At 36.4% G+C, this 13,111-nt stretch overlaps 1 protein-coding gene across 7 annotated transcripts in view; it reads left to right on the top strand.

Annotated features, from left to right (window-relative positions):
* The window catches only part of LOC123546492 (uncharacterized), a 70,484-nt gene that overhangs the window by 38,708 nt on the left and 18,665 nt on the right, over positions 1–13,111 (top strand). For 6 of the 7 annotated variants that reach the window (XM_045332803.2, XM_053550829.1, XM_053550825.1 and 3 more), the window contains 7 exons: positions 304–368; positions 565–798; positions 2,284–2,505; positions 7,430–7,457; positions 8,154–8,308; positions 9,308–9,512; positions 11,114–11,332. In XM_045332803.2, the coding sequence (XP_045188738.2) occupies positions 304–368; positions 565–798; positions 2,284–2,505; positions 7,430–7,457; positions 8,154–8,308; positions 9,308–9,512; positions 11,114–11,332 (1,128 nt within the window). The remainder of the gene's footprint in view (positions 1–303; positions 369–564; positions 799–2,283; positions 2,506–7,429; positions 7,458–8,153; positions 8,309–9,307; positions 9,513–11,113; positions 11,333–13,111) is intronic. The other variant, XM_053550828.1, reaches the window with a different exon arrangement.

Raw genomic sequence — 13,111 nt, 5'->3', positions numbered from 1 at the left:
TTGAACAGTCCGTCCACCAGCTATCCCGTCCGTCCGTCACACAATGAAGCTTAGTACACAGTATCACAATGAAACGGACATGTATTTATTCATTGGGGACTTTCATGCCCAGTTATTATTTTTTTGACTTGTGTCCCATTTTTGGACTTTCTATTTTTTTTATCAAGCCATTTCATGTTCACGTGTCTTATCTTGGATAAAGTACAATACAATATATTCCGTACTGGTTAATTAAATTTGAAGTTATTTTCTTTTGTTACTTTAAAACATAACGTCCAGTTTTTTATATTCTATTTCTTACAGAATTACAAAATAAGCCTAAAGCACCAGAAATTCGTCTCATTAAAGGACAACTGGACAAGACAGAGGTAATTATTTTCATTTATAAACTAGATCAATCGTTCCTTACCTGTCCAAACAATAAATATTTAATTACTTTTATTATTACAAGTATGCATGGATATTGCTTCATGTGTAAAACATTTTGGCTGAAGCAAAATCAGTTGAGTTAAACGTAATGTAGCAATCTAAAAATAGTTTTAAATATGGCATTGGGAATTTTAGGCTGATGTACTAGTGAATACAACCGCACCAAATTTGGATTTATCGTATGGTAAAGTATCATCAGCTCTTCTGAATGCAGTCGGGTCTAAGCTTCAACAAGAATGTAAAGATAAGTATCCAAAGGGAATTACGCCGGATACGATTGCTGTGACTGGTGGTTACAAGCTGATGTGTAAAAAAGTCTTTTACATTACCCTTCCGCGATACGATGGAGACATGAAAAACGGCATAGAGGTTTGTGAATTAAACCACTTTTTATACGCTCGTGAAATGGCAAGCGGATAGGCGCCGGGTGACGTCACAAAAGTCCTTATCCAGTATTCACTAAACTTGCTAAGAGTGTATAGTCAAATTCAATAACCAGCTGGTTAGTCACAGTTGCTTTTGAGTTATAATCATTGAATTAGACAAAATTGGGAAATCTGTACCTTTAGTAGGGCTAAGTAATTCAATGTGCACAAAACTTATTATGTCACCAACATGTAGTAGGGGAGACACATTAATTTAGTATTGTCTGTTTGTTTGTCTGTCTGTCTGTCTGTCACAGTTTGTCTACGCAACTCCTCCGATACCCTTGGACGAATTTACACCAAACTTCACATGAGTGATCATTGCATAGCCTAATTGTGCATATAATCAGATTTTTTCAGTTTGATGATTTCAGCGGAGTATTGGCCCTATATACGTCAAATCTTAAGATGTTTTTGCCACTTCTCAAATTATTTCGAAGTTTTCCACCAAGTTTTCTTATTATGCATATTATTGGCATGTTTCGAGGGGAATTATGACACTTCATTTGTTCTCTTTAGTGGTTAAGTTTTATGTTTAGGTCAGCTTTTCTCCTAAACTATCAAAGCTATTGCTTTAAAACTTGCAACACTTGTTCACCATCATAAGCTGACTCTGTACAGCAAGAAACATCACTCCAACCTGCTTTTTGCAAAAATTATGGCCCCTTTTGGACTTAGAAAATATCATAAAAATACACGGGTAGGACAATATTTCTATTATACAGAGACAAAAAAATTAGATGAGCGTCTGCACCCGCAAGGTGGTGCTCTTGTTCAGTTAATTACTAGAGTACTTTTTCTCTGAACTAAGCAAGATTTATACAGAAATTATAACTGTATATATAACCTACACCAAGTTCGATAACAAGTCAAACAATTTTATTCTCACCAGTATTATTGCTCAGGAATGTATAAAAATTACGAAAATCGGTAGTATTTTTCCTATGTGTATCTCTATAAAATCTAGACCTAGTCTTATTACCAGCAAATTTGGATAAGTATCTGGAGATTTGTGGCCTTTGAATTATTCAAATTGAGACATATATTTTTACAGCTTTGTATTCTTCTTGAACACTTCTTTACCTGCACGCAAAACCTCTTTTTAGTAATAAGGTCATTTTCTGAACACGGCACCACATTTACGGAATGACAGATTTTAAGCTTTGTTTTTGTACCAAACATGTAGCATCTGAGACCAACTGAAGATTGTATTCTACATTGCTATTGATAAATAATAAACTAGTCTAATACAACATCCGGTATTAGAACACTGTAATTTTGTATGCTGTTTTGGTTTTTCATATTCCAAATACATATATATTAAGTTATGTTTGTTATTGAAAAGACTTGGTGTTGATGCAGTATTTGATGTATCAACACTTGACACGAACTTGCTTAATTTGAAGTTTTGTAACATTTTAACATTCAGAGTATTCGGAATGCCATGTTGCTATGCTTGAAGACAGCGTCCGACTATGGATATGAAACTATTGCATTCCCAGTCATAGGAACAGGAACGCTTCTCTACCCTGTAGATATTGTTGTTTTTGAAATGTTTGGAAGCGTTGAGCGACACCATAATGAATGTCCTGATACAAAGTTAAAAGAAGTTCGATTTGTTATTTTCCCGAAAGATACTGAACTGTTTGAGGTATGTACATGAAGTTAATCTTGTTTTAAATCTCGTCATATAAAACGAGAAAAAGGGATTTCTTTGCACTGTAGAGATAGCCACATGATATAATACGTTTATTGTAGCTAGATCTTGGAGGCTGTATTCGGTTCGAGCGGATTTGCCAGATCGGATCTCTCGAGGCGTGCAAGCGCCGAGTGTAATCCGTTCTTGCAAAATCTACGAGAGCCGAATACAAAATCCCAGATCGAGCTACTGTTTTAATGACCCTTTTACTATATTCATCCACCTTTTTTTTTGTTGTTTTGTTTTCAAACGAAATATCTTCAATGTTTGTCGATGTTAGAATAGAAGTGAGTGAAGATTTAGTGCGCGTTATTTATAGAACTGTGTCAGGTCATGCATATAAGATGAAAATAGTCTGGCAAAATACAATAAAAAAGGTGCAATACGGATTTTTTTTCGTCCTGGTCATATTTACTTGTGACAGACAAGCCGTATTTTTGACAGACTTTATATTGGTATTTGATATCAGTATGTTTGCTTATGTCATCGTGTATTCGGGGTGTTCGTGGCCTTTGTGTGTAACGTTGGAATAGCATTACCATAAATCGTGCTTTTTGCAAATAATCTTTGCCATGTCAGAATGAAATAGTATTGCAACAAATTTATTTCGAATTCCAAAACTGTTTTCAATAGGTTGAATTCGAATCTGTAATTGTATTTTGCGTCTTTACCTAATAAATCAATTAAGCGATGTTTACTAATATAAACTGTGTCCGAATGCCTTTCTTTGAATGTTTGTTCATTTTTAAGAGGTAAAAAGTACGTCAAGTTAGCGAAACAATGCCTCTTGTTAGGTGTACCACTTGTACAGTATACGTCAATACACATTGCTAATAAATTTAATACCATTTGGTAAAAACAAGGGAAAAAGCATCAGTAGGAATGGCCACATTACAATAACTCTTAATTAGGAAAGAACCCAATTCGGTACATCTTTATTGCTTTAAAATTATAAAAAAAATCTAGATAATAGATAGATACTACATGACTCCTTACAAACATGGCCATAGGGACAATTTTCTCCACAAAAATCATTTGTTATATCGAATTTGATATCGATTAGATATCATAGGAATAATCGTTTGAAACCTGAAAATTTTGAGGGGAACATTGCATAATTCCCGTTGCTTTGATATCCATGATCTAAAGGGGAAAACAAAGCATCCATTTTTAATCAGTAACCAGGTAAACGATTACCAAAACCCATTCTACTAGAATGCTAGGCTTCTTTATAAGCCAAAATAATGTTTTTAATGAGATAAGTTAGTTTATTCTCATATTAAAAAACACAGTTGTAAAATTTCGAATGTTTTCACAGAAACAACTGCTAGTTAATAGTATGTCTGCATGAATCCTTAAAAGGTGTGTCTGCCAGTGATGGGACAATATTTATATGGATAACAGCAAACATTCTGGTAAGCGATGATCCTGATCCTCTTGTTTGTACAGTTAGACAGTTTTGTTTAAGCTGTAATGTTTCACTATTGATCTTCACTGAATAGTACTCTTACATGTTTAGGATTTGTTATGTTTGCATTTTTATGGTAATTGATAAACCTTATCGCCGAAGGTACATTGGTGTGAACTCAATTTAATTTATATTGGTTAACCGGAGTTTTTTCAAAATTGGAAACCTGGCTGTTCAATTTGCGATGTCCTTGAGCGGATGAATCGATGGATGGGCGGCGTCAAGATTTGGTTTCTGTTTAATAAATTTAGTTTTGGTTTAGATATTGAAAAAAAACTTGGCCTATAGGTAGTTAATAATAAGACCAAGGTTGGGATTGATTTTGGGGTTAGTGGAACCAAGGTCAATGTCACTGTTAATATAAATAGAAAAAAAAACTTTCCACTCAATAACTTAAGTTTCGATTGATGGATTGAAATTAAACTTGGCATATAAGTGGCCCATTTTAATGCCGTTGGTTCAAGATCCAGGTCATAGTTACTAAAAAGATATTTATTTTGCTGGAATCGTCATCCAAATTAGGTGTCTCTTCAATAACGTTTAGGTTGAGACATTGAAATGAAACTTGGCCAGTAGGTAGCTTATAAGACAAAAGTTTGGATTGAGTTTGGGGTCAGGGAAGTGAAGGTCAAGGTCACCGTTACTAAAATAGAAAAAAGTTTTCGCTCAATAACTTTTGTTTCGATTGATGGATTGAAAAGCATATAGAAAAACCAAGGCTGGGGTTGCATATGGGGTTGGTGGGGTCAGGTTAAAGGTCAGTGTGCATACTTAGAAAATTCCAGCGTTGAACAGTGGTCTAGATTCAATTTTGTTTTGGTGTAGTAAAAAAGTCATCGTCATGCCGCTCGGTCAAGGTCAAGGTCGTTTTTTTTTCAGGAATGATCATCCAAAAAGGTATCTTTTCAATAATTTTGATTTAGGTTGGGACATTGAAATGATACTTTGCATATTAGTACCTTATAGTAAGACCAAGTTAGGATTAAATTTTGTGTCATGGGAGTGAAGGTCAAGGTCACTGTTACTAAAAATAGAAAGAACAGTTACCACTCAATCAATAGCTTAAGTTGCTATTGATGGATTGAAATTAAACTTGGCATATAAGTAGCTTACAGAAAAAAAACAAAGGGATTGCATATGAGGTAAGTAAGGTCAGGTTCAAGTTCAGTTTAACTGATTTAATTAGCATACTTCATATGTAATTGAAAATTCCACCGTTGCGCAGTGGTCAGAGCCTTAAGCCAACGATACATTTTGTGCTATTGAACGGAATGGCCGTGGTTGAAATCCCACTGAGCGCCTATCTTTTATGCCCCGCCTTCGAAGAAGGAGGGGTATATTGTTTTGCAGATGTCGGTCGGTGGGTCAGTCGGTCTGTCGGTTGGTCGGTCGATATATAGACCAGTCCGTTTCCGGATGATAACTCAAGAACGCTTGGGCCTAGAATCATGAAAGTTGATAGGGTGTTTGGTCATAACGAGCAGATGACCCTATTGATTTTGAAATCAGTAGGTCAAAGGTCAAAGTCACACTGACCCAGAACAGTAAAACGGTTTCCTGACGATAACTCAAGAACAGTTGGATCTATGATTATGAAAGTTAAGAGTAAGGTTGGTCATGACCAGCAGATAACCCCTATTGATTTTGAAGTCAGTAGGTCTAAGGTCAGGGTCACGGTGACCAGGAACATTTTAACGGTTTCCGGATGATAACTCAAGAACGCTTTGACCTAGGATCATGAAAGTTGATAGGGTGGTTGGCCATAATCAGCAGATGACCCCTAATGATTTTGAGAGTAGCTCAAAGATCAAGGTCACAATAACCCAGAACATTTAAATGGTTTCTGGATGATAACTCAATAACGATTGGGCCTAGAATCACGAAAAGTGATAGGGAGGTTGGTCATGACCAGCGGATGACCCCTATTGATTTTGAGATCAGTAAGTCGGCCCCCTTCGAAGAAGGAGGGGTATATTGTTTTGCAGATGTCGGTCGGTCTGTCTGTCGCTCGGTCGGTATGTACACCAGTCCGTTTCCGGATGATAACTCAAGAATGCTTGGGTCTAGGATCATGGAAGTTGATAGGTTGGTTGGGCATAACGAGCAGATGACCCCTATTGATTTTGAGATCTGTAGGTCAAAGGTCAAGGTCATAGTGACCCAGAACATTTAAACGGTTTCCAGACGATAACTCAAGAACACTTGAGCCTAGGCTCAATAGGGAGGTTGGTCATGACCAGTAGATGACCCCTATTGGTTTTGAGGTCAGTACGTCTAAGGTCAAGGTCACATCGACCAGGAACAGTTAAACGGTTTCCGGATGATAACTCAAGAACGCTTTGGCCTTGGATCATGAAAGTTGATAGGATGGTTGATCATAACGATTTTGAGATCAGTAGCTCAAAGATCAAGGTCACAGTAACCCAGAACAGTAAATGGTTTCTGGATGATAACTCAAGAACGATTTGGCCTAGGATTATGAAAGTTGATAGGGAGGTTGGTCATGACCAGCAGATGACCCTATTCATTTTGAGGTCAGTAGGTCAAAGGTCAAGGTTACAGTGATCAGGAACAGTTAAATGATTTCCGGATGATAACTTAAGAACGTTTGGGCCTAGGATCACGAAAGTTAAAAGGGAGGTTGGTCCTGACCAGCAAATTATCCCTAAAGATTTTGAGGTCAGTAGGTCAAAGGTCAAGGCCTAGGGTCACGAAACTTAAAAGGGAGGTTTATCATGACGCCTATATATTATGAGGTCAATAGATCAAAGGTCAAGGTCACTTTGACCAAGAACAATAGAACTTTTTGCACAGTGACCAAATAATTTCTGTCCCATGTGCAATTACTGAATGCATCAAGGGGGCATTTCGTATTCTACGAGCTCTTGTTTCTTTTTTGGTTATAAAAAAAATGATTATTTAGGGTCATGGTTACAGTCACTAAGAATAGATTTTAATCAAGTTTTGCTGGTATCATCAAAAATGTGGTTTCCGGTTTATAATTTTTGACACTGACATACTGTCACCAAACTAAGTGTACAGCAAGCTTATTATGAAGAACTAGCTTTGGATTGTATTTGGGGCCACTGTTACTTCAAAACAAAAAAAACAAAAACACTTTCCGCTTAATAGCTGTAGTTAGCATAGGATCAATGACAATGTTAGGTCAATGTCAGTGTTACTAAAAAGGAAAATGTTTAAAAAACCAAGTTTTTCGCAGAATTTCCTTGTCTCTTGTTTTAAGTATGTACGGTATGTCAAGACGAGATTAGTGCTTATAAAACGTCGCCCAATGCCGACATATTTCTTGTGTCAGCGCACCGTCGGTATTATCACTTAACATTGTTCTTAACATTTGGTATTATCACATGCCAATAGTTGATCGCTTGTTTTACCCTAACATTGCAGGAATTTAAGAGACAGGAAGAGAAACTAGGTAAGTGCTATTTACTAATGCGGTCTTCCATCTCGCTACCTACTATCATTTTACGCTCTGTCAATCCTTATCTTTATCCAGTTGACATAGAAATGGTAGACATCATTCAGTCTAACAATTAATTCTTCTGTCACAGCTCTATCTCCTTTGCGGATGGTCGATGGTTCTACCAAAGCGCCCACCCGTGATGAAATGATGCCCGGAGGAGCACCTGGTTTCTCTCTCTACCATGAATAGCTGAAAAGCCGCCGTATGGCCTATAATTGTGTCGATGTGACATTAAACCCAACAAAAACAAACAAGAGATGCACATGCCAACAGTATTACTATAATTGTGATGAAACTGTCTGGTTACAAATTATGAAGAAGCAGAATACTAAGTTGTTTCGGTTACAGAAAATTTATACATACTTGTCAGGATTCCCTACTAAATGATTATAATATGTCAGCTATTATGTGTCTCCTCATAAACTGTCTGGAGTATCTCCGTCATAAGAACAAGTATGATGTAAAGTTTGCATATGCTGCGACCTTAACACTAGATGCGATTCACAGACGTTTTCACTGCTTGTATTATGGTACATAGTTACTTTCCTGTATACATATATATCTTTACAATTGAGTTGTAATAATTTTACAAATGACCCTCATTTGTATACCCACCAAAATGTACTCTAAATTATATATTTTATTCAGGACGTTTTTCGACAAAAGATCCACAGACGCTGGAACCAAGTTGTGATGTAAAAATTAAAATTACAGGCATGAGAAAAGATGTACTTGATGCTAAAGCAGAGTTGGAGTCTAAAGCGAAAGATCATTCTGTGTCACTCAATCAGGTAATAACTAAGGTAATTGAGAATGTTATAACGACAGAGTATTATGTTGTTAAGGAATTGTATGGTGACAAGCTCGCCTGTCTCAAAGAAGAAGGTGTAACAATCAATCAGAGCGATAGTAAAATGGAAATGTCTGTCACGGTTACGATGGTCGTAGTAGGCACTGCATTTTTGACCGTGCGTAGATATCTTCAGCATGTTAAAGACATGCAGAGTTGTGAAGTACCTGTTTCTTTCGAAGACCAGGAAGTGTGCAAGATTCTAAGTGATTTGCCGGTTAACCGAGAAATCGTTTATATACATAATAGAAAAGACTCCCGTATTGTTGTGTTTGCTAGAACGAAATAGGTACTAGACAGAGCATCAAGAAACCTATAAAGTAAACTTGAATGCATGGAACAGTACACAAGACAAGAAGAAGCAATGGATACGTCAGACGATAGACATTCATCCCTTGGCAAAGGAGCGTCGTTGTACAAGCCAAATGTCAAAAGAAATTTTTATTCTGTACTCTTCTGTGATATACTGAAATTTATCAGTGAAATAAAATTGATATTTTCACTGTTTCAAACAGTGAAAATATCATTTTTAGTTTTCACTGGTACGGAACTACATTTGAATTCGAAATGATATGAATTATAAATGATAGGAAGTTCCTTGCAAAATATTCTTCAGTAAAGGTAAAAATGTATAAATATAATAAAAGGATCATAAATATTTACATTTTATCATAATGAAATGTAAAAGAAATCGGGAAACGTAATAGAACTATTTATAGTTTTTTTCTATAAAGCATCCTGACATCACGACATTATGGTGTTATGATGCGATGCACGTGACGTTGCACGGGCAAACTGAATATAATTTGGTTAAAAACATTAAAAATACATAAAATAAATAGAAAATTTGTTTGCGCCACTCGTGAAAATATTGCATTATAGTGTTCACTCGGTAAAATATATATCGATCTTACACTGAAACAAACAAATATCCTCTATTTCATTGTCAAAGGATGTAAAAAACCTTGAAATATATGAAAATGGGAGCCTGGCGATAAGGGTGTATGAGGCCAACATCATAGATGTACCTGCTCAAGGTATAGTGAATGCTGCCAACCAGGATCTTAATCACGTTGGCGGTGTAGCCCGTGTCATTGCTAGAGCGGCAGGAGAAACACTTCTTAGAGAATGTGAACGTGCGATTTTATATAACAGAGGTAGGACGCATTTTATGTAGAATATTTTAATATGTTTGTTTGTTTTGGGGTTAGCCGGATTTTCAACATTATTTCAGTTATGTAAAGGTGTCCAGTGTTCTCGGATTTTGCTGCAATGCTTAGCTATTCTCCACAAGTGACTGCCATTTTAGCTCACCTGAACTTTGTATAGGTAGATGGTCCGACGTCCATCGTCCTGCGTCATTATTTTTACTTAAACATCTCTAAAACTACTGGTTAGAATTACGCCAAGCTTGGTAAGTAACAACCTAGTACTTTTTTTATTGTTTTATTACCTCTATTACATTTATTCAAATGGTTCACATTGTTCACTTTTAGTGCCGACTAAGCAAAAAAAAAACAACAGAAAAACTTTTACATGGCTTCTTCTCTTGAATAAACTTGATGGATCTTTATCAAAGTTGGTCTGTAGCATCATTATTTGGTTCTCTCTAAAATTGTTCAAGTGGGGGCACTTGTTCCCTTTAAGTGTCCGATAGTGATAACAATAGAAATACCTTTAAACGACTTTTACTCATGAACTGCTAAGGGTATCTTCCAGTTTTGTTCAAATGGAGGCGCACGGCCCCTTGTAGGGGCCGCTTTGCAGTGGCCGCTAGTACTTCTTCTCATGAACCGCTAGATGGATCTTCACCAAACTTGGTCTGTAGCATTATTATTAGGTTCTCTACCAGTTGTTAATTGGGGGCACTTATAGAAGCTAATAGAACTAACAATAGAAATTCCTTTAAACGACTTTTTTCATGAATAGCTGGATAGATCTTCGTTAAACTTGGTGGTCTGAATCATCGTTATAAGGTCACTCCAAATTTAGTGCAATTTGCGGCACTTGGTCCCTTTTATGGGCCAATAGAGCTTAAAATAGTAATACATTTAAAGACTTCTTCTCATGAACCGATGGATTGATCTTCACTAAACATTGTCCCTAACATCATTATAAGGTCATCTCTAAACTTTATTGAAATGGAGGCGCTCTACCAATTGTCTTTAAAATGGGGAACTTGGCCCCTTTTACGGACCATTATATCTAGAAAATGAACTACCTTTAAACAACTAGGCATTATCATAAGGTCTCCTGCCCATTTTGTTTAAATAGGGACTCTTGACCCTATGTAGGGGCCATTAGAGCTTACAATAGAAAAACATTGTTTTTTTTTTATCTTCATCAAACTTGATGTGTAGCATCACTGTAAGGTCCTCTCCCAAATATATATTCAAGTGGAGGTTTTTAGCCCTTTTATATTGAAAACGAGGGAAAAATGTTCAGTGACATCTTCTTATGAAATGCTGGCTTGATCATCATCAAACTTTGTTTGTGGCGTCATTGTAACGTCCTCGTCCAAATATGTTCATATCGGCCTTTGGCCCCTTTTAGGGGCCACTAGAGCTAAAAGATGGAAAAAACCCTCATGAACCACTTGAAGGACCTTCATCAAACTTGGTCTGCAGAACATTGTAAGGTCCTCCCTCAAAGCCTTTGTTCAAATGGTTCTTCATTAGAGAAATAAAATTTGTCATGCAGTTTACATTTTTGCAGGAAACTTCTAGACTATTTTATTAAAGTTTTGATATTTTATCAGGTCCTCTAAATGTGTCTGATGTAGTGCCTACTTCTGCTGGAAATCTGCACTTCAAGTATGTTCTACATGCAGTTGGTCCACGTTGGTCAGAATACAAACCAATTACAGAGGGTAGCTTGAAGCAGTGTTCAGACGACCTGAAACATACTATCACATGTTGTTTGACGATGGCAGAAACTAAACAACTTGAATCCATCGTGATGTCAACTATTAGTTCCGGTTAGTTCTTACGTTTATTCTGTTCGAATATTTAATAACGTCAGTACAATAAATGATATTAGTTATGTTAGCGCTATAAAATGTTGAAGTGTTCCACTTTAAAGTTTCGAAATGATATATTATCAAATCGATATTTATAGTCATTACAGCTGGTCTAAACACTGTCAGTAAAAGTAATGTTGACTCAAGGGTTGAGCCCAAAAGGAGATTGTTCACTTTTGCCCAAAAATGGCCTAAAAACTGAAAGTCTCAAAATGTAGTGAAGAACAAGTTTTCTTTCATCAAGAATTGATTTAAACTGCATGAAATATTTTACAATTTATTCATTATCAGAGAAAATATTCAAAGTAATTGAAAATACTTTTAGCATTACGGGTATGCATGCGCGGTTCCAGCCAGTTTTCTCAGAGGGGGTCCGACATACCCCATACTATGACAAACATGTCATCGTCCCCCTGCGCCCGCCTGTCTTTATATACTTAACAATTTGTTTTTTTTTATGTTAGCCGCTTACAGTACATGGTTGTCAATATTTGTTTTAACAGGCTGAAATAGAAAAGTAGCCGACCAGCTAGGGGGGTCCGGGGGCATGCCCCCCTCCCCCTGGAAACGTTTGAAATTCAGCGCTTCATTTCCTGCATTCTGGGGCATTTTAGAAGCATTTAAGAACACTTTTTTTTTACTGCAGATCTATATAAAATATACCCCTTATGTTGCCATTTTTATAAACTCACCTGTTAAAGTTCGAAAAAAATGATAAAATTAAGTTTCCTTTAAGGTAAAATTCTTTGTTTCTTGGAGATATTTAACATGAATATGAATTTTGTCTGGGTCGTATGTAGCAGCAGCCACATACCCTTTGAATGCGGTCCTAATGTTGCCTTTTCGAAAAAAACATTTTCTTTCCTTCTCTTTCTTTCCTATTTTTAGGATTTTCCAGTGGGGGGCGGTCCTCCCCCCATCTGGATCCGCGCATGGGTATGGGAAAAATTCATTTTGAAGGAATCGCAAATTTTCAGTATGAGCATAAATTGTTTAAAAGAAGCTGGACCTGTGGTCAAAATATTTATGTGGTCCTCAAGAAATAATCGTTGACATATTTTGATAAAAATAATAAAGTTGTTTATAAAAACTGAATTCACTATACAGGATAAATATTTTGGTAACAATGTATATTTTTTTCTAATTAGATTCTATAACAAATTAAAAAAAAATCAAACTGTTTAGGCCATATAAGGCTATATATCCTTTAACTTGACCCACAACAGTGACGTCATAGTCAAAACGTCGTGACATCATCAGATATGACGTCGTACACAATTAAAGATGAACGACCGAATTGTGGGATTCGGTAATAAAACAACTTTTGCCTTCAAGGCTCTGTCAATATGAGGTTTTCCTGACCTTTTCCCAGATCGATAAATCCTCTTATCGACCTCCTTAAAATGTTTAAAATGTTACCGAAGACACACCCAATTTTGTCACATTTCTTTTGTTGAGCCGCACTGCATTTTGAAATATCTGCTGGTAGATACGTCGAATTCATCGGCAACCTTAGTCATGTATATACCGTGTCTGATTTTCAAACCGTTATCCGTAATTCTTGGAGCAGATTGGGCAACTTTGCGACATATCATGATTCACTTTAAAGAACAGTACTAGAGTACTCTAGTGGAGATTATAGATTTTACATCCTTGTCAGTGATGGTGGACTGCAGCGAAGAAAACGCAATAACTTAATTCATTAGAAAGTCAGTGAGTGTTCTATAACCTATTTAT

This window comes from Mercenaria mercenaria, chromosome 9 (assembly GCF_021730395.1).
Source record: "Mercenaria mercenaria strain notata chromosome 9, MADL_Memer_1, whole genome shotgun sequence".
Lineage (NCBI taxonomy): Eukaryota > Metazoa > Mollusca > Bivalvia > Venerida > Veneridae > Mercenaria > Mercenaria mercenaria.
The sequence above is the reverse complement of the archived record's forward strand: the minus strand, read 5'-3'. Positions and strand labels throughout refer to the sequence as shown.